General features: G+C 39.4%; 2 protein-coding genes across 3 annotated transcripts; both read right to left on the reverse strand.

The window, feature by feature from the left end:
* Positions 1–617: 617 nt before the first annotated feature.
* Positions 618–3,535, reverse strand: LOC111369697 (50S ribosomal protein L4, chloroplastic). 2 transcript variants are annotated; one of them, XM_022991305.1, is made up of 2 exons: positions 2,606–3,535; positions 618–1,019 (listed from the first exon to the last, which is right to left on the reverse strand). In XM_022991305.1, the coding sequence occupies exons 1-2, from the start codon at positions 3,453–3,455 to the stop codon at positions 988–990; spliced, it is 882 nt and encodes a 293-aa protein (XP_022847073.1). In that variant the 5' UTR covers positions 3,456–3,535; the 3' UTR covers positions 618–987. The 2 variants fall into 2 exon arrangements, with proteins under 2 accessions (XP_022847073.1, XP_022847072.1); XM_022991304.1 differs by having other exon boundaries at positions 618–1,025; positions 2,606–3,527.
* A 14,468-nt stretch (positions 3,536–18,003) lies between these two features.
* Positions 18,004–18,938, reverse strand: LOC111369085. The gene is made up of 2 exons (XM_022990570.1): positions 18,689–18,938; positions 18,004–18,623 (listed from the first exon to the last, which is right to left on the reverse strand). Exons 1-2 carry the CDS (start codon positions 18,936–18,938, stop codon positions 18,004–18,006), a joined length of 870 nt encoding a protein of 289 aa, XP_022846338.1.
* Between the last annotated feature and the right edge of the window lie 2,709 nt (positions 18,939–21,647).

Genomic DNA, 21,647 nt, shown 5'->3' on the forward strand with positions numbered 1-21,647 from the left:
GCATTAGGTGCATCTGCAACATCAACTGGTTAGAAATTATGGTATTCAACACACAGTCATAATCTCCGAATTCAATCAATAACTAAATTTGAAATGAAAAAAATGAAGCAGCAATTGATCAATATCACAGGAAAAATCAAACATCATATGCCCAACTAAACATAATGTCCAATCCGATACAAGGATGGCAACATGGGAAGGCAGCCCTCCTCATCCCTCGCCGCACAGGATTTTCGAGAGGCAAGGGCTAGGGTGAGGATTGAAGTATCAAGTTTACCACATTGTTTACTTATTTATTTTTATGTTTTAATTACAAATTAAATTTAATGGAGAATCTGCTCTCCAGAGCAAAAGGATCTGAAGTTCCCTCAAGAACCATACACACGAGTAAATGAGTCGAGTTCATGTGTTAGCTATATAAAACCATTTCAAAGAGAAACATATATTGATATCTAGTACATGTTTTTAGACAGATTCGTGCTTAGAAATCCTAATACAAGAATTTGGATCCTATGGCACTCGATCAATTTATGGCTTCACTAATTGCTCGTGACGAAAGATTGCGCAAGTAAAAATCATCAAGAAGAATGAAATTATATGAATGGATTAAACATATATAATATGGAAAGAAAAGTAGTATTACTCATGACGCTGTAAAGCCAACAAGTTCTTTTTTTCCTGAGTAAACTAAAAACCATCTAATAGAAAGAACCCTGTCAATTGACTACACAACAATTCCCTGCAACCAAATGGCCTTAATTACCAACACAGAGAAAAGTTCGAAAAGATAGTGAATGAGGATACCAGGCCAAGACAACAAGAAGGAGATTAATGAAATGATGTTTACTTCAAAACATCTCGAATTGGCTTGCAATATGATACACTTGTCAGAAACACAAAATGGCTGTCGGTTTTGGCAATACAGAAATCATTCACCAGCTTTGGGTAGAAAAGATCCTTGACAGATCAAAGAAATGTGTCGCAGCATCATTCTGTTGATTCAGAATTCCCTTCTGCCTCTGTTCCTGATTACAATGTCAGTAAAAGAATGTAAGAAGCAACCAGTGCTGAACAATGTAAGAGTTGATCAAGTCAAAATCCTCTAACAAACTAGGTCTTATCCCCTAATTAATTTGGAATCAACTATGTGTTTTGCCACACCGTTTGTCTCATTACCACATCCACTTGAAGATCCACTGCAGGATCTTAGACAACCACAACACAGCATCGTTATTTATATCCTCTTTTATATGTCGTAGAAAATGCTTGACTAGTAGGAAGATGTACACAAGATACATCTGTTTCAACAGTTCTAAAACCTCAAGTTTATATACCCCACATACATGCCCACAAAAGGAAAAGAAATGCAAACTAAATAAGTGTCAACATCATTGTTTGTATAACATATAGGGTATAACTGTATCTGCAACTATTTGGGCTCCATTTTTCCAAAAATCATTTTCAACCTCACATTCTCCCATAAAATAATGTTACACGTAAACCAAAAACTTTTTCTTATTTTTCAACCACACATTTTTCCAAAAAATCACTATTCTATTCCAAAACGCATTTTCCTCCAAAATCTCATTTTAATGGAGCCCAACAGGCATAAGTTTCAATTTAAGCCCGTATTTACATGCTTATACATGCAAATTTTCCAATAGCTTTAGCACTGATTCATGAAGCCTCTATTAGTTTTATGTTGGCGGCAATGACTTATTAGAACTGTTTGTCCACTTCTAATTTAGAATATCCGTCCAGTGAATTCCCTCACTGAACCTCAAGGTACAAACAATCGCCAAGGGGATGCAAAAATTGATGCTTATGTTCATGTTTTCTAATCTGTATATGCAAATACTTATTTCCCGTAAAGATTCAACTATACTGGGTTAATGATGTTGAGACCATCAAATGTAGCAGAGATGTTTAAACTACTAAATGATGCCAACTAAAAAGTTGACATCAGTTGTGAGAGAACGGACTCCTGGGTTTCATAAAATGTCACAGGAACTACGCGCCATCTGATCCCTCCTATGATACCAGATAATGATGATCAATCGACCAGCTAAAAATGCTAATTTCCTGAGAATCAACTAAAAGAGTTTTGATATTTGAACTATAAAATGCAGCGGATAATAAAAAATGAACAGGTCTATTGGAGCCTATCACAACTCTTCTCTCAACAGTACATAGAAAACCATCAAAAAGAACTTGATTACTAGTATAACTACTATTTCTAGCAGCTTACGCAGAGATACCACAAATGAACAATCTTGATAGAGTCGAGTCGTGCAATGTAAAAGGTGACTGCAAATTTTCACACTGTACTTTTTTGGAGTAATGAAGTAGGCCATGAGCTTTAAACTAGGTACCCGAGAAGGTGTACACAGGGATGAGTTGGGTTCGTTTCTCTAGCATGTTCCATATCAACTCGGTATAACTGAAAAGTGTATTTATAAGATTTGGAGGTAAACCTTGCACAATGTACTACGCTAGAGTTAGCTTCATTTAACAATTTCACCATAGCACAAATGATTAAAGAGAGTATACCAACAATGGAGAATTACAAGTTTCAAATTACCCAAAACAAAATGAAAATCCTAACCTTCATCAGCATTTACTTCTTCTGCCTCTTCCTCTTCATATTCCTCGTCCTCGTCTTCCACAAAATCAAACCCGTACCTCTCATTCAAGAACTCAACTGCGCCTTTGGTGAAAACTAACTTCTCCGCGTCCAGAATGTCGAACAAATTCAGAGTCCTGGGCGTCAGCATTTTCAAAGTCCCAATATTCCGACTTGAAAGTTTCACATTATCCGAAACCTCTGTCATCAAAAACGTAGATTTCTCTTTTGGGTCCAGTCCCAATCTCTTCATCATTGCAATGAACTCTTTGGTTTTTGGCTTCTCAAATTTCTCATCAAAATCCTCAATCACAATCGCGTTCTCAAAAGCACTAGAAATGGCAGTGGAAATCGCAAGCTGCTTCTCTTTCTTATTAATCTTAATAGACCAATCCTTAGGCTTGGGCCCGAAAACAACTCCACCACCGGGTCGCAACGGGGTTCTCCGCGAACCCTGGCGAGCATGGCCGGTTTTCTTCTGACCGTAAGGCTTTCTCCCACCGCCCCTGACCTCGGCGCGAGTCAGTGTAGAAGCGGTGCCACGGCGGCGGTTCGTGAGGTCAGTGGTGAGTCCACGGTGGACGACAGCGCGTGCAGTTTCAGCAGGAGCGGACTTGAGGTCCAGAGTGGCAGTACCTACCTGGGTTCCTTCAAAGGAAAGTACAGGGAGAGTAGCCAATTCAGAACGAACTAAAGCTCTCAATGGGAATTTTGTGTTGTGGGATTTGAAAAAACAGTTTAGCCTTGAGGAAGCGGTTGGTGTGGAGATGAAAATTGAAGAGGAGAAGAAGGCGATCGATGAAGGAGAAGCTGCAGCGTAAGACGCAGCCATTTTTGGTTTCTTGGAATGGGATTGGAAATGTATTGGTGTGTGTTATCCTCTCACTCATATCATTTGGCTAATCCTTTTGCCTGTAGTCGAACATTGCGGGTTTGACAGTCGGATACAAATTGGACCCGATAATAATTGTTTTTTTCTTCAAATGAACTTTGAAATAGTATTTTGCTGGATAACGTATAGTTAAAAATTTAGATTTGTTTTTAATATTATTTTACTGAAAAATATATAATTAAAAATAAGATAGAGAAACATATTTTTTTAAAATAATGGAAATCAAATAAGGACTTAAATTTGAAAAATATAAGAAATTTGGAGACGTGATCTTCAAACTTTCACAAATAGAGCCCCTATTGACTCTCTTTAGAATAAAAAAATTTATTTCTCATACTCATTTTTAACCTCACATTCATAAAATAAAATATTTTAAACAAAACTTTTTCTCGCATTTTAAGTATACATTTTTTCAAAAAATCACTATTCAAAATATTATCTTTATACAATAATGATGTTGGGTTGTATGTCTATATAGTATAGTTTTGTTGATGTAAAAAATAATAAATATTCTTATATTGAATAAAATTGTGTTTACTTTATTTATTTACATTTATTTATTATTAAGCATGAGAATTAAAGTGCATATAATCACTTGTAATAATATAAGTTGGGTACTTAAGTTGAAAAGTACAGTGTAACGTAATTTATATTTTGATCATAAATAATATAATTCATGGCCAATGTATAAGGATTGGCACCTTGTATTAGAAGGTTATAGTGTTGACCAATTTACTATTTAGGTTTGCAATTTATCCTTATCACAGAAATAGTTGAAGGTAACAGTAATACACTTGGAATGTATTAAACGAACTACATGTCGAGTTTAATTATATAGTATGATCTTGCAGAAAATTAAATTCTACTTGATCTCCGTGTATTTCATCTATATATCTTTATAGGGTTATGCATATTTTTTTCGTGATTTTAATGGTTATTTGATTCATCAATGGGTTAGATCAATTTGATTGGTCAAACCTTTCGATGAGTTTAAAACTTGAGAATGGTCGAAATAGAGAACATGAATTCGTGTCGAGAATCGTCACCCTAAAAAATGGATAGAGTGACTATTTAAATATTTTCTGTTAAACGATTAAAATTTGAATTCAGCGTTTACCGACGGCTAAATTTCGACATGTATAATTAGTTTACAGCATCGTTGAAAAAAAATGATACTTAAGTTAGTGAGAAAATTAAAAGGAAAAAACGGTCATTTATACTCATACCTAATTATCGGATCTCAGACAAGAATAAAGTACATATATGACAGATCAGAATAAAGTATTACGGATTTATTGATTTCTATGATCTTATATATTCCAAGGATTCAATCTTTTATCTTTAGTGGAAAAATAAAACACTAATAATTAAATTAGGTGGTCTATAGTCGACTAGACATGATCTAATTATTAAAGATTAGATTAATATATATTTGATCAGGTCGCTATGGTAGTTTTAGAAAGTTTTGAAACTTAATTACGACAATTATAATAGCTTGGGTTTAATTGTAATTACCATAAATTTTTGTACATAGTTGTAATTACTAAGAAAATTGTAAATTTAATTATAATTACAATTAAAGTTCTAGGACTATACCTATAATTAAATGTGAACAAATTGAATTTGGATTTTAATTAAAACTCATACTTGGATTTTAATTAGAACTCTTGTTTGAATGTGGAATTATTATTCTACAATGATTGGAACTATATTATCTTTATAAATGGAGATTAAATAGAACCTAGACATCCTATGGTGTTGAATAGAAATCCTACAAGAATCAGAATATATAATTTCATAGTGTTCAAATTTGAAAAGAGGAAAAGAGAGAAAAATCATTTTTCTTGCTTTTATCAATTGTCCAAATCAAGAATTAGTTTCATGAGTTAATTAAAAGAAGATGCTCACTTACCGGTGTAGTATTGACTTTGGAAAATACTATAGAAAACTTTGATGTTTGAAGCATCAAGTTCTTGCAATCAAAAGCTAGAAGTTTCTAATCCAAAAGGATAGAAATTCGTAATTCAAAAGTAATTCAAGAATTGACCATCACACTTAAGTAAAATTTCGAATAATTTATTTTTGATATAATATACACGTGAACATTAAGACAATATTGTTTATTGAATTAAAGAGATTTTTTAATTTCTGGGTAATTCCGCTTTTGCATTCTAACTGGTATTAGAGCAATTTAGATTGTTCACGTACTTAATATTTTTTAATCTTGATTGCATGTTCTAGTCAAACAATGTCTAAAAATTTTTTTATTATGTGGTGATTGTGTAATTGGATTATTTTAAATTGTGAACCAATTATTTGTGACAGTTCTTGATTGTAATTCGTTATTTCAAGCCCGTAACAAGATAGGTGGATATGACTTCATTATCTTGATTTAATTTTCTGTTCAATTAGATTAAAAATTGTGAGCTTACGAACGTAAGTTTTATGTAATTATCACGATTCTTATAATTTTGTATCTTGTAAAAATTGAAGACGAAACGACAACGAAGAAGAATTCAAGAATTTGCAACAAAAAAAATTAAAATTAAAATTAGGCAGAAGGCAGCAAGCTATCTACCATGGCACAGCAGCTTATTGCATATACTTGAATTCCAGCATGTGCAGAGTTTGGGTAGAATTTTGGTCTGAATTCATTTTTGCAAATCGGGTCAAATCAGGATAGGTCGAATTCGAAATTAATTAATTTTTACGGTGGCAGAATCCTATTGATGTGCAGCTGCTACCGTTGGATATTTAAAGATTTTTTTGTTGAAGATTTTTATTAAGTATTGGGCTTAGGTCCATTTAGTTTTTAATTTAATTCTTCAGCCGATTTTTAGGTATCAAATAATTGTTAACTTATTGCTTTATGAATGCTTTAAATTATTGTTTGAAATATTATCGTTCTAAATATCATGACACATATATGTATTTATAATATCATGTGTGAATAGAATACATATCATTGTACACCGATTTTTTTTGTGATTAATTTAATTTAAATTAAAATTTCTAGATGGAAAATCGTAATAATTAAATTGTATGTTAATCCGATTAATATGAACAATTGGTAATTATTTAAAATTAAAATTCATTATGTTAAAATATTAAGTAGGATGCAAAGTAACTCGCTTGTCTCGTACCGGTAATGCAACAGACTCCCTATAGGGAGGCCGCGTGGTTCAAATTGTTTGATTGAATTTCTTGATGATAAATCGTTGAGGTAGAATATAAATTGTGATTATCCTGTAGATGGCGTGAAATTATTTTCAAGTATTTAGATATTGGGACAAAGGTTATACACTCAAATCGAAATTATCTACGAACCCCTTATAAAGGCTTTCACTTATAATTTTGGTGACCAAATAAACTGATGCTAGGCTTAATATAGATATTTGTTGTCAGATATATTTTGTCTAATGGGAGGGTCTCAACTTGATTAGTGGATACATTGACCTTTCTATAGAGAGGCATGTTAGATCACAAGGATCGAGTCATCGTTATATTACTGTAGTTAGATAGATCTACATATGCATTGATGCATCATATGCTAAATTTTATTCATTGGTCAATTTTAATATACAATAAATTGTTATTTTTAAATCTTTTAGTGCATTTTCAGTTATTCTAAAACAAAACCAACTTGTCGGGAATAATTATGTGGATTGAAAACGTAATTTGACTTTTGTACTTATTGCCAAAAAACTATATTTTGTTGTGGAAAAAGAATGTCTTGAAAAACCTACTAAGACAACAGGCAAGTCCAAGAGGTCTGCATATGATAAGTGTATCTCAACCGACAAGATGATTTATTGTTACATTTTGGTATTCATGTCAAACATTTTACAACAAAAACTTGAAAGTCAGGTGGCCTCTTACGACGTGCTAGAAAGTCTGAAGGGCATATTTGGACATCAAAGTAGGAGGGCTCATTTTGAGGCAACTCATACTTTAAAGTGCATTCACATAAAACTTGGAATGCCTATGAAGGATCATATGTTGATTATGATTGCACACTTTAACGTGGCGGAAAATCTCGGTGCAACTATTGATCAGGAAACAAGTTGACATAGTATTGAACTCTTTATTTGATATGTTTTCACAATTTACTTTGGATTATCACTTGCACAAGATGAATATGCTATTGACTAAGTTGATGAATGAGTTGCAAAATGTGAAAAATGATCTTAAGGGAAAAGGTGGCCATGGTCATGCGGCAATTACTAGCTTCTCTAGTTTCAAGCCAAGGTGGAGTTGGAAAGAAGAGGAAGAGATCTTACAAGAAGTTAGGCAACAAAAAGTCTAAATCAGATAGAACGCCGAAAAGGGAAGTGTTTCCACTGTGGTCGCAAATGATATTAGAAGAAAGACTGCCCTGATGCACTAGCTAAAAAGCAGAGTGTTGGTGAGTTTTTATTGTTAAGTCATGTTTGGCCTCAAGGTCATAGTTCTTGATGGTCGTGGAATGGATTAAATGGCTCTAGTTCCATCTCTAGGGGTTCTATTAGAGGCTAGCAGGCCCCTCTACAACCCTGAAGAGACTTTCCCAGAAATTGATGGTTGATTCTACAAATTCATGGGTTGTAGACTCTAAACTACTGATCATATATGCATATCTATGCGATGCTTCAGGAGAGCAGAAGACTCAGTAAGGACCAATTTAAAGTTATCGTCGACACAGGAGCTATAGCTTCAGTAAGAGCAGTAATAGTAGTTTACTTTTATTCCAGTAGTGGTAGGCGTTTAATTCTTAGAGACTGTTGTTATGGCCTGCGAATGAAGCGGGATTTGAATTTTGTTTCATGTTTAATAGGATAAGGCTATTTTATAAATTCCACGCATGATGCAGTTTATATTTTAAAGAATAAAGCTTTTATTCATGCTGGATATTTGATTAATAGTCTTTATATTTTAAATTGTGCCACAAATAAAATAAATATTACTTCTGTAAACTACAAACAAATGTTTTACTCTACTAGTGATACATATTTATGGCATTTTAAATTTAGACATATGAGCCTTAGTAGGATACAAATATTGGCTAGAGATGGTCCACTTAATACACTTAAGGTCTAACTTTGTGATTCTTGTTTGGAAGGTAAAATGACCAAGAGATCTTTTCTAGCAAAAGGATATAGAGACAAAGAAATATTAGAACTAGTTCATTCTAAAGTATTTGGATTACATATAGAGATGGCAAAAAAACTTGTCTAACCTGATGCCTACCTAAAAAATAGCAATGGGGCAAGTTCTCTAAACCCTTCGCCTGTCGTACAATTTCCTAACCCTTACCCGTTCCACTATTCGTTTAATTAATTTATTTTTTTGATAATTCATTTAATTATCCCTATTCATTAAAGTGGAGAATAATATAGTTATTAAAATTTTAATTAATTTATTTATTTTAAAAGTTAAATTATTAGAATATATTTGGTAAACTAAGATTTTTATTGCTTATCATATTCTTTAAAAAATCTTAGATACCATATTCTATTAAAATTAATGAAATTTTGTGAATTTTTTTCATTTAAAGTATTGACTTCTTAAAAAAAAAAAAAAATGAACAGGGCAGGGGCAGAGCCCCCATCACCCGTACACATCCTAGGGCTAAAATTCTCGTCTTGTACCCTACCCGAATAATCGATTAAGCGACTGGGGTGGAGTGGGCAAAGCACCGGTGTATCCAATTTGACCATTTTTGTCCGCATATGTTGAGTTTGACAGATTTTTTTGTCATCACTCTATACCCGCGGTGCCCTGCCTCGTTACTTGCTTAATTGAGTGTTTGGGTCAGAGAATTTCGCTCCGAGATGGGTACGAGGTAGGTATGGATCACACCCGTCCCGCCATGCTTTGTTTATTTATTTATTTATTTATTTTTTAAAGAATTCAATACTTTAAATGGAATAACTTTATGAAATTTCATTAATTCTAATACAAGACGATAACTAAGATTATCTAAAGAATATGATAAATAATAAAAATCTTAATTTATTGAATATATTCGAATACTTTAACTTTTAAAAAGGAATAAATTAATTAAAATTTTAATAAATATATTATTGTCCCACTTTAATAAATGGGGGTAATAAAATGAATCATCAAAACAGAAAAATTTAAAAAAAGAGGTATGTAAATGGGGCTAGGTCTCGCCCCACCCCATCTTAAGTAACGGGGCAGAAAATTGCCCTGTGGGACGGGCTCTCGCCCCCGTTGCCATCCCTAATAACATACGACTTGGCTCTTCTCGTAACTTTTGCTTCTAATCTTGGTCACGCCTCCATTATCATTCTCTTTCATCTTGATATGCAACTTATCAGATTCATCCAACAAAAAGGTGCAGTGAGCATCTGTTATAGACACATCGTCAACTAATAAAGAAGCCTTATATGACAATATTCCATGTCGTCCCATCATTGACTGACCTTAACCATCATCGACAGATAAACCGATCATTGGTTCATAGGCTGACCCAATCTTGGCATTCTTTGTCCATTTTCGTAGACTGTATTTATCGGGTAAATGCATAACTTGCTTTTTTCTTGAAATGGTAAGGTATATGTTGACACAAATAATCTTCAAACTTAAACATTTAACAACTACATGTGATGAAATTAGTTTTCGTAAAAAATAAGGTAGCACATGTTGTCGTTCAAAAATCTTTTTTGGCTCAGACTGCTCCATACCATACACTTTAGCATCGATGGATTTTGACTTTTTTCAAGCAAATGTAAAAATTTATTTGTTCAACTTCATTGTAGAAAGACATAAAAATGCTCTATTAGATCTTGTCTAAGTCAAGAAATTGAAATAAAGGTTAGCGCTTTTCTCTTTCTCAAACGTGAAATGCTCAATTAGATTTTTTGGATCATGACCACTTTGTTCCACTCGTACATTCATTTCGTGGTTCTTTATTTCTCTTTGTACGCACCTAATTGACGGAAGACCCCCCGAATCTATCTCCATAAGTCAAAATTGCTGACGGATTGGTATATTGGCTTCCAAAATTTTTTGTGTAAGTGCTTTCCTTTAGTCAGATGTGATCTTAACAAATATACTCTGCTAGACGTAATAAGGCCATGGTCATGCTCCTCCATAAATTTGTTCACAACCTAATCTTGTTGATTTTGTTGTTTCAACTTGATGCTACCAAAAATCGTACCTGAGTAATTCCGGGCTTGACGACTGGTGACGAGCACGAATGTGTTCTTCCGATACCTGAAACAAAGGCGTCAAGGTGTGTCCTCGTCGCCCCTCCGATGCTTAAGTTAGAATATGTGCGTGAGGCTATGGACTGAAAATTGTATAAAAAGAGTACCTGAATGATGAGGTGAAACCATGTATTTATAGTGTCAGGTGGTTTGAATCCTATTAGGTTTGAACAATTGGGGAATCTTCATCCCGTAGAATCCTATCGGAGGTGGATGTTTGACATGCATAACAAGTGTAGGATTGGTACAAGTTTAACAACAATAGACTCCTCTTACAACTAGAAGTCTTGTGGGGTACCAAGTGTTACACGTCACTGTTGTAGGAGGACGTGGTATCGTTGAGTTAAAAAAGCATGAGGACACGAATACCGAGGACTCCACTTCCCGACCTCATGGTATGATTAAGAGAGGTCGAGGATGCACTCCAAGTCCTCGGGAATAAGACGACGAATATATTTTGCCCACAGGGTTCGGGGAGTCATCGGGAATAGATGGTCGAGGTAAACAGATGGACCATATCAGTGGCCCTCGTGCATCCATGCTCGAGGTTTGAGTGTGGGATGCACAGGTGAAAATGCCCTCGTGCAAAGAAACCCGAGGTCCAGTTCAGAGATAACATCAGCCCTAAAGTGAAAGGCGGTTTAACTTTGGTTACCCCGATGAGCGACACGTGTCCAGATCCAACGGTCCAAGCCGGACGACCCTTGGGTTTCCCACAGAAGTTTATAAATACCCCAGTCACTTTCCATTTCTTACCATTTTACCTCTCTGTGAATTTTTCAGAATCCTCGAGCTTGGGCATTTTGTGGGTTTTGGGTCGTCGATATTAAGGTAAGAGATCGAGAAATTTAAGCTTTATTATTTAAGAACACTTCTGGTAGGATGTCTAGTGAGTCTACCTCGTCGTCATCCTCTGGGTCGAGGACAACCCCAGAGAGTTTAGGTAAGTCGATAATCCCTGTAGCCATCCCTATTAATGCACAACCTCGAGCAGAAGATAACTTGACGCTTTTAACATATCCTGACCAACCCTGTACCCTTAAAGAGCACCTGGCCATATCGACGGCTAGAGAACATGGCATAATGCCGAGCTGTGACATTAGAGTGCCCGGGGTAGGGGATAGGATGGCTATAGCTCGAGATGGGGAGTTTGTAATTTTTAGGGATTCTTTGAAAGGGGGATTTAGGTGGCCCCTGCATCCGTTTTTTATGTCTTTATTGGTCGAGCATAACATGAGCCCGGGGCAATTAGTGCCAAATTGGTGGAGGATGCTCGCCTATTTCTTCATCGCCTGTAGATACCTAGGCATTACACCATATCTCGACCTATGTAGAATGGTCTTCGACCTTAAACAGTTGCCCCAGTATACATGCTTTGCCTACCTTTCTACCCGGGGAGGTTTTAGAATCCCGAAGATGCCCAGCTCTTTAAAAGGGTGGAAGGAGAAATGGTTCTACGTGATTCCTCAAGATATCGACCTTCCATTCAAGTCTCGATGGGGATTTCTAGATACGTCGAGATTTTGTGAGGGTCAGGCATACTTTGAGAGTCTAGAGGGGGACAGGCAGATGTTAGAAAATCTCGAGCCTCTGGTGTTTGATATGGACGACATCCTCGGGGATGACGTTCTCGATCGTGAAGACATTAAAGGCGTCGAGGGTAGGATATGTACATTTTTTCTTTAATTTTTTGCTTATTTATATGCTCGTTTCTAATATATCGTCGATATTTTGCAGCAATGACTTTTGATCCAACTGCTTTGCGACAGGCCGTGTAGTCAAAGTCGAGGGCTCCTCAGATTCGAACCCCTGGGTAGAAAAGGGGAAAAAAGAGGCCTCGAGCTTCTGGGCCAGAGCAACAGAAAAGAAGCGGGGCAGGAGAGTCCTCGAGGCGCAGAAGCATGTCGCCTGGAGGCAACACTCCTCGATCTGTTCCATCTAGCTCTCTTCTGCCTCCGCGGGAGCACACGGTAGTGGATCTCGACGAGGATAATGTTCCCTCGGGCACTAAAAACGTCGAGAATACAGGGCAATCATACTTGATGTCGAGCCTTGTCGACAGATACCGACAAAGGCTCGGGTATGAAGAGGCCGGCAAGGACCTCGAGTCATTTATATTCCAGGTGAACTGCGATTATAAGATTTATGTTCTTTTTATATCGAGGTTATAGCTAATGATAAATGTGTTTGCAGGCTTTGAGTATAGCTCGAGGTGGCTTACTCAGGGGAATGGATGATTCCCGGAGGGTGATCGAGCTCCAGGAGGCAATAGAAGCTCGAGATAAGAGGGTAACTGACCTCGAGGCTGAGCGTGATCTTGAGAAGGCCGAGCTTCGAAAGGCTCGTGATGAAATAGGCCTCGTGAAAGACGAGGTAGAAGAATTGAAGACAGAGCTCGAGAAGCTAAAGAAATCCCTCGAGGTCAGGGTGGCTGAAGCTCGGGGTGAAGCTGTTGAGGAGTTCAAGAACTCCGAGGATTTCAACAAGCTGAAAGGCGACTGTGCAATGGGCTCATATTTCCTTGGCCTTAAGGAGGCTCGAGCATTTCTTCGGTCGAAGCCTGATGCGAAACCCGAGGAGCTGAAGGCAATCCCGGAGATTGCTGGAGACCTCAAGCTTTCGGAGTCAGAAGAGGGTACCCTCGACAACGAAGGGATCGACCTTGATGATGACCTCGAGGATGGTCAGGAGAGCCCCGGGGTCTAGATGTAGTTTGTTTACTCGAGCAAAATTTGTAACCATCGCCAGCTAAATCCGGCATTTTTTGCATCACTTTTTATCGAGCACTTATTAATACAATCTCCATGTTCTATACTATTTTGCCCGAGCTTTTACTTTAGTTGATCTTTACTGCTTTTCGATATATTATGCTCTCGATGATAATATAACGACGAATATATTTTTAACCGACGATTCAAATAGTGATGTTTACGCCTTTATAATCGACGATCATGATTTACGAACATCTATCTATGGCCACGACATAAATAGATAACGAAAAATGTCTTTCGAATATTAATATTATTCTCGACGACATATCGACGACTACGTCATCGAATATTAATATCGATGGTATGCAAATAATATCGACGATAATTTTTGAGGAAACTCAATGTAATCCTCGTGTCCTTCCAATTCTTACTGTATCGAGGGTCATTCACCTTGCCTCAAAGCAATGCAAACTTGTTGAGGGCAAGGCTTATATTGCTTGTTGAGGACAAGACTTTGAGTGTTTGCTCGAGGGCAAGGCTTGTATTGCTTGCTCGAGGGTAAGGCTTGGAGTGCTTGCTCGAGGGCAAGGCTTGGAATGCTTATCGAGGACAAGGCTTTTATTGCTTGCTCGAGAGCAAGACTTGGAGTGCTTGCTCGAGGGCAAGGCTTGGAATGCTTGTCGAGGACAAGGCTTTTATTACTTGCTCGAGGGCAAGGCTTGGAGTGCTTGCTCGAGGGCAAGGCTTGTATTGCTTGCTCGAGGACAAGGCTTGTATTGCTTGCTCGAGGGCAAGGCTTTGAGTGCTTGCTCGAGGGCAAGGCTTGGAATGCTTGTCGAGGACAAGGCTTTGAGTGCTTGCTCGAGGGCAAGGCTTGGAATGCTTGTCGAGGACAAGGCTTTAGAGTGCTTGCTCGAGGGCAAGGCTTAGGTAATTCTTGGATGCAAAATTAACGACGGGGCTTGTTATACCTGAAGCTTGGATTTTTTTAATTCTTTGGACTGGACTTGGATTTTTATCGTATCCAAGCTGCCTACGTACCCAAACGGGATCAAGCCGAACGTAGTTCATTACAAAAGAGAATTGAAAACATTCATGGGCACGCAGACCCGCCAAACTAGAAATAAAATGCAAGGGCGCGCAGGCCCGCCAAACTAAAAATAAAATTCAGAAGAACTAGAAGAAAATCTCCGACATGACATCGGGAATGCTACTTGTAATATATTTTCAGATTATCGGCATTCCAAGGCCTTGGAAGAGGTCTACCCGAGGTATCCTTTAGGCTGTAAGACCCTCTTCTGATTTGCCGTATGACTTCGAATGGTCCTTCCCAAATTGGCCCGAGCTTTCCGGGAGCATGACCAGCAGCTTCGGCCTTCCTCAACACGAGGTCTCCAGTCCTGAATCTTCGAGATCTGACCCGGCTATTAAAATGCCTTGCCACTCTGCTTTGGTAAGAGGCTACTCTTAGTGCTGCTTGTTCACGAACCTCCTCGAGGAGATCCAAATGTTCTGTCGTACATTCCAGAGAATCGGGCATCATTCTCCTTAGGCTGGGAAGACTGATTTTCAACTAGGATGGTGGCCTCAACGCCAAATGCTAGCATGAAGGGGGTTTCTCCCATCGTAGTTTTATGCAAAGTTCTGTACGTCCAGAGTATTGAGGGGAGCTCCTCGGACCAAGAGCCTTTGGCATCCCCGAGTCTTGTCCGGAGGTCTTGCAAAATAATCCGATTTGTGACCTCGGCTAGACCATTGCTTTGAGGGTGTGAAACTGATGTGAGTCGATGGTCAATCCCTAGGTTGGTGCAGAAACTTCTGAATTGTACATTACCAAATTGTCGTCCATTATCAGTTATGAGGACCTTTGGTATCCCGAACCTACAGACAATAGATTTCCATACAAAAGCTCTAAGTTTAGGCTCCGAAATTATTGCCAAAGGTTCTGCTTCTGCCCACTTCGTGAAGTATTCTACTGCCACTGCCACGAATTTTAATTGTCCTCTTGCCACCGGAGAAGGCCCGAGGATATCAATTCCCCACTGCTCAAAAGGGGCCGAACATGTTAGGGTTGTGAGGTCCTCAGCTGGAGAATGGATGACATTGGCAAACCTCTGGCATTTGTCGCATTTTCTGACATATTCAGAGGCATCTTTCTTCATGGTGGGCCAGTAGTACCCATACCTTATAAGCTTGAATGCCAATGCCCGAGCTCCTTGATGATTCCCACATACACCTTCATGAACTTCAGCTAGAGCTCGGGATGATTCTGAGGGTTTAAGGCATCTTAGATATGGAACTGTGAAACTTCTTCGGAATAGTACTCCTCCAATCATGCAGTACCTAGATGCCCGAGATCTTATACTCCTCGACAGTCTGGGGTCCTCAGGTAAATTTCCATTACTTATGAACTCTGCAATTGGGTCCATCCATGACGGCTCATGAACAATGTCCATGACTCCAACTCCCTGAGTGATACTGGGCTCCATTACCAATTTCACGTGGACTGTCCTCTCTAGCCCATCGATTCCCATGAATGCCAGTCTAGATAATGCATCAGCTTTACCATTATCAGCCCGCGGAATTTTTAGGATTTCGCAACTCTTAAATTGTCGCTGGAGATCATGGACTTTTAGACAATACAAACTCATCTTCTCCTCCTTCCTTTCAAACGTACCTTCTATCTGGCCGACCACAAGCTGAGAATCGCTAAAAATTTTAAAATGCTCGAGCTCAAGATTTCGAGCAAGCTCAAGAGCGATAATGACGGCCTCATATTCGGCCTCGTTGTTGGTAGCTTCAAACTCAAACCTGAGTGCGCATTGAATATCCACGATTTTGTCAGGGCTCGTGATGATTACCCCGGCTCCCGAACCTGACGAGTTGGATGCTCCATCAACAAAGATGTTCCAAATGTTTGAAATATGATTGTCCGAGTTATCCCCTGGCCCCGAGGCCTTGGGGTGATTTCTGCAATAAAGTCAGCCAAGGCCTGCGCCTTGATAGATGGTCGGGATTTATACTCGATGTCAAATTCTCCCAGTTCAATTGCCCACTTTAGTAACCTACCGAAAACGTCGGGTTTTTGTAATATATGCTTAAGGGGTTGATTAGTGAGCACAACTATGGGGTGAGACTGAAGATATTGTCTGAGCTTTCGTGTTGCCACAACCAACGCAAGAGCAAGCTGTTCTACCAAAGTATATCTTGTCTCTGCATCGAGCAAGACTTTACTGACGTAGTATATGGGTTGCTGGGCCTTGTTAACTTCTTTCACTAGCACGCCGCTTACGGCATTCTGGGATACGGCCAAGTATAAATACAGAGTATCACTATGCTCAGGTTTAGTGAGGATAGGAGGAGACGCCAGCGTTTCCTTAAGTTCGTGAAAAGCCCTTTCACACTCCTCATCCCATTCAAAATTTTGGTTTTCCCTGAGGACTTTGAAGAAGGGGAAGCATTTGTCGGCTGCGCGGGACATAAACCTGTTGAGGGCTGCAACACGGCCTGTTAATTTCTGTACCTCCTTCTTGGTTTTAGGTGACTCCATTGATGCCAACGCCCGTATTTTGTCTGGGTTGGCTTCGATTCCCCTGTGAGTGATCATGAAACCCAAGAACTTTCCCGAGGCAACGCCAAATGCGCATTTTTTCAGATTTAGTTTCATTATGTACTTACGCAGCGTGGCGAACACCTCCTTGAGGTCACTTACATGGTTGCCCACTTGCTTGCTCTTTACAACCATGTCATCGACGTAGGCCTCAATATTTCTCCCGATCATTCCTGCAAAAACTTTATTGACAAGTCTTTGATATGTTGCTCCTGCATTCTTCAAACCAAACGGCATGACTTTATAGCAGTATATGGCAGAATCGGCCATGAATGATGTCTTCTCTTGATCTTCCTCGGCCATAAGAATTTGATGGTAACCCGAGAATGCATCCAAGAAGCTGTATAATTTGTGTCCCGACGTACTATCCACCAAATCGTCGATTCGAGGTAGGGGGTAGCTGTCTTTTGGGCATGCTTTATTGAGGTTTGTAAAATCAATGCAGACTCTCCACTTACCACAAGCCTTTTTTACCAGGACGACATTGGCGAGCCAGTCAGGATAATTGACCTCGCGGATGAACTGAGCCTTGATTAGTTTATTAATTTATTCCTTTATGACCTGTCGTCGTTCCAGTGCAAACTGCCTCTTTCTTTGCTTAACTGGATGAGTTCCGGGCTTAGTGTTGAGCATGTGTACTACAACCTCGGGGTCGATGCCAGGCATATCTTCCACCTTCCATGCGAAAACATCAATGTTGCGGGATAAGCAGTCAATAAGTTCGGTCATGAGGACCGTATTCAGATCTCGACCAACCGTGACTTTCTTCCCTTGCTCGAGCTCTATCTCCAATAACTCCTCCACTGGAGCGAGTCTCCCGTTGTTCTCGAACTCTTCCTCCTTTTCTGAGATTTGCATGATGTCTGTCTTTATTTCCCTGACGCAGGTGACATAGCATTGTCTGGCAGTAGCTTGGTTTCCGCGTACCACCCCGACACCATGACTGGTGGGAAACTTCATGGCGAGGTGGAAACAATAGCTTTTACCTTATTGAGCAATGGTCTACCCAAGATGGTGTTGTATGCCATGGAAGACCGAACAATCTGAAAAGATGTAATCACCGTTATCTGTTCTTTTCCCGAGCCTAAGGTAAGCGGAAGCTCGACCACTCCCTCCGGAACAATAATACCCCCCCCGAATCCTTGAAGGGGGGTTTTCACTGTCTTCAGTTGTTCGGGAGAGATTCCCATTTTTGTGAAGGCTTCATGTGACAATATGTTAGCAGCACTTCCGTTGTCGATTAAGATCCTCTTTACCTCGAAGTTTGCTACTATTGCAGAGATGACTAGGGCGTCATCATGAGGAAACGACACGCCCTCAAGATCCTTCATACCAAATGTTATGTCCTCGAGGTCACCATGATGTGCTTTCGTGGTTGTCATGTATTGCCGGGCATACTGCTTCCTCCCAGTGTTAGAATCTCCTCCTGATGCAATACCCCCAACAATGATGTTGATGATTCCAGCTGTGGGTTGACCATCCCGCTTTACTTCAGGGGCTCTGTCCCTACCACCATCATTCTTCGGGCGTTTGTCATTACCAATGTAGGAACCCAGAAGTCCCCTTTTAATAAGGGCTTCAATCTCCCGTTGCAGGGCTTACAGTTTTCAGTGGTATGTCCGTGATCCCGATGAAACTCACAGTATTTGCTCATGTCCCTGGACTGGGGGGGTGACCTCATTCTCGCAGGCCATTTGAGCTCCTTCATATCCTTGATTTCCATCAAAATGTTTGTTTTCGATGTGTTTAAACGTGTGAATGACGTCAGGGAAGCCTCCTGTCTCTGTTTACTCCGAGGTGGTTCTTGATGGGGGCTCGGGTCATGCTGTCTTTTATGCTCGACCCTGTCGTGGGATGGTCCAACCTTCCTCGGGTTCAGTGTTTCCTCCATGTTTATGTACTTCTCTCCTCGGGTAAGAAGCTCGGTCACTGTCCTTGGCGGAGTTTTGGATAGCGACATTTTGAAAGCCTCGCACTTTATGGCATATGTGAGGGTAGAAACTGCTGCAGTTATGTGTAGGTCGGGAATCTGTAGTCTTTCCTTGTTGAACCTGGTCATGAAGTCACGTAGGGTCTCATTTTGCCCTTGTCTAAGTTTCATGAGGGAAGCCGCTGTCCTCCTGATGCGTTTGCTGCTTGCGAAGAAGGCAGAGAACTTGTTCGCCAAATCCGAGAATGAGGCTATGGAGTTGGACTCTAAGGTTGAGAACTAATCCCTAACAGCATTCGTCAAAGTTTGCGGGAAGGCCTTGCACATCACATGATCTGGTGCAACCTGTAGATTCATGACGTCCGTGTATATGTTCAGATGATTGATTGGATCGGTGGTCCCATCATATTCTTTGATCCTAGGATACTTAAATCTGTCTGGTAGGGGGAATGTCAATATCTCGGAAATAAAGGGAGTGTTGGGACTGAATCTTGTCGTCCCTTTGTTGCCCTGAAGTAGGCCCGCCGTAATTCCTTCTTGAATAATCCTAGTGAGTTCCCCGGACTCCATGGTCACTGATCTCGAGGCCGAGGTCACATGTGGTATACTCAAGGCCCCTGCCCCGCCATTGTCAGGGACATGTTTTTGAGCTCGAGCTCGAGCATCAGCCATAAAACCCCCCTGGGGTGCTGGTGTGGGCGATAGATGCAAATTTCTTTAACTTAACAGCTGAGTCAGTGTGGCGACCTGTTGTCTGAGCTCTTCAAAAGCTCCAGCAGTGACGACTGCCGGCTGGGGCTCTGGCACTTCTGATGATTCCTCTTGAGGAACAGGGATATCCTCATGAGGGGGTTGGTTCGGAGCAGATGAGCTTGCTGGTAGAAGACCTGAACGTGTGTTTACCATGACTTTTGGTAGCGTTTCCCACAGACGGCGCCAATGATGCTACCAAAAATCGTACCTGAGTAATTCCGGGCTTGACGACTGGTGACGAGCACGAATGTGTTCTTCCGGTACCTGAAACAAAGGCGTCGAGGTGTGTCCTCGTCACCCCTCCGATGCTTAAGTTAAAATATGTGCGTGAGGCTATGGACTGAAAATTGTATAAAAAGAGTACCTGAATGATGAAGTGAAACCATGTATTTATAGTGTCAGGTGGTTTGAATCCTATTAGGTTTGAACAATTGGGGAATCTTCATCCCGTAGAATCCTATCGGAGGTGGATGTTTGACATGCATAACAAGTGTAGGATTGGTACAAGTTTAACAACAATAGACTCCTCTTACAACTAGAAGTCTTGTGGGGTACCAAGTGTTACACGTCACTGTTGTAGGAGGACGTGGTATCGTTGAGTTAAAAAAGCATGAGGACACGAATACCGAGGACTCCACTTCCCGACCTCATGGTATGATTAAGAGAGATCGAGGATGCACTCCAAGTCCTCAGGAATAAGACGACGAATATATTTTGCCCACAGGGTTTGGGGAATCATCGGGAATAGATGGTCAAGGTAAACAGATGGACCATATCAGTGGCTTAACCAAGCATTGTGTCCGACTCGTGTACTTTCACAATTTTTTTCCCAGCCATGGCACAAGATTTTTCTGTTTCCTCTAATAAGCATCTCCCCCCCCCCCCAGAGTGCACAAGTAGTTTCTAGTATCATTCGTTTTCTTGTTCTTTCATCGTTGGCTATTCTGTACTAAATTCTGCTTCTCGTGCATATTGATAGTAAAAACTAAACACTTCCTTGTGCAATTCAAATTCTTGCCCAACTTTGAGAAATTGACTGAGGAAAACTTGTGGAATAAACACATTATCAACACATTATGATTCTATTCCCATAAAAAATTTTAAAAAAAAAATTCATAAAATATTTAATCTGGGCAACAAATTAGTAAATAAAACACGAAGACAACAAATCTGTAAAATAATTAATTTGTATTTTAAAACATCGATTTTTTTTGCATTTCACATAAAAATCTGTGAAATAAATTAATATGTATCCATAGATATCGAAACAAATATATTAAGACAATGGTAAAATTTCAAAACAGATCAGAGAGATGCAAATTGAGTGAAAAGGAAAATGTGTCTATAAAAAATTAGAAGGGACGAATGATTAGAGTTTAAAAGGGATGGGTGGAGTATTAAAGGGGTGTGTGTAACAAGGGTGGAGGAGGATTTAAAAGGTGGATGGGGGATAAATTAAAGGGGGTTGGTGGGGATTAAATCGGAGTGGAGTGGGGCGGGGCATGGCGGGGCTAAAAAAGTCAAAAACATAATTAAAAAACGCTAATCTCATGTCCATCGTGGATCGAAGGTCACTTATAGCCTATAATATATACTTTGAATAGAATTATCTCTCGTTTGATAGTAATTTTTTATTCAAAAAAATCAAAATTTTTTATTGTTATTTCACTATTTCAATCGTTATTTTTAATTTCTTCACTCACAGATGAGACCCACTTTTTTTTCTGACGGTTAAAAAATCAATTCTCATAATCACGACTTATGAAAATTATTTATGTCCTTTGTTAGTTGAAAATACATTTTCTTTTAATTTTTAATTCAACTATTATCCATCAGTAATATCAATTGTAGAACCCTGCTCCCTGTCCCGGGTCAGGGACAGGGGCGCCACGTGGCGCCCCCCTATTGGGGGGGCGC

The sequence above is a fragment of the Olea europaea genome, chromosome 20, assembly GCF_002742605.1.
Source record: "Olea europaea var. sylvestris chromosome 20, O_europaea_v1, whole genome shotgun sequence".
NCBI lineage: Eukaryota > Viridiplantae > Streptophyta > Magnoliopsida > Lamiales > Oleaceae > Olea > Olea europaea.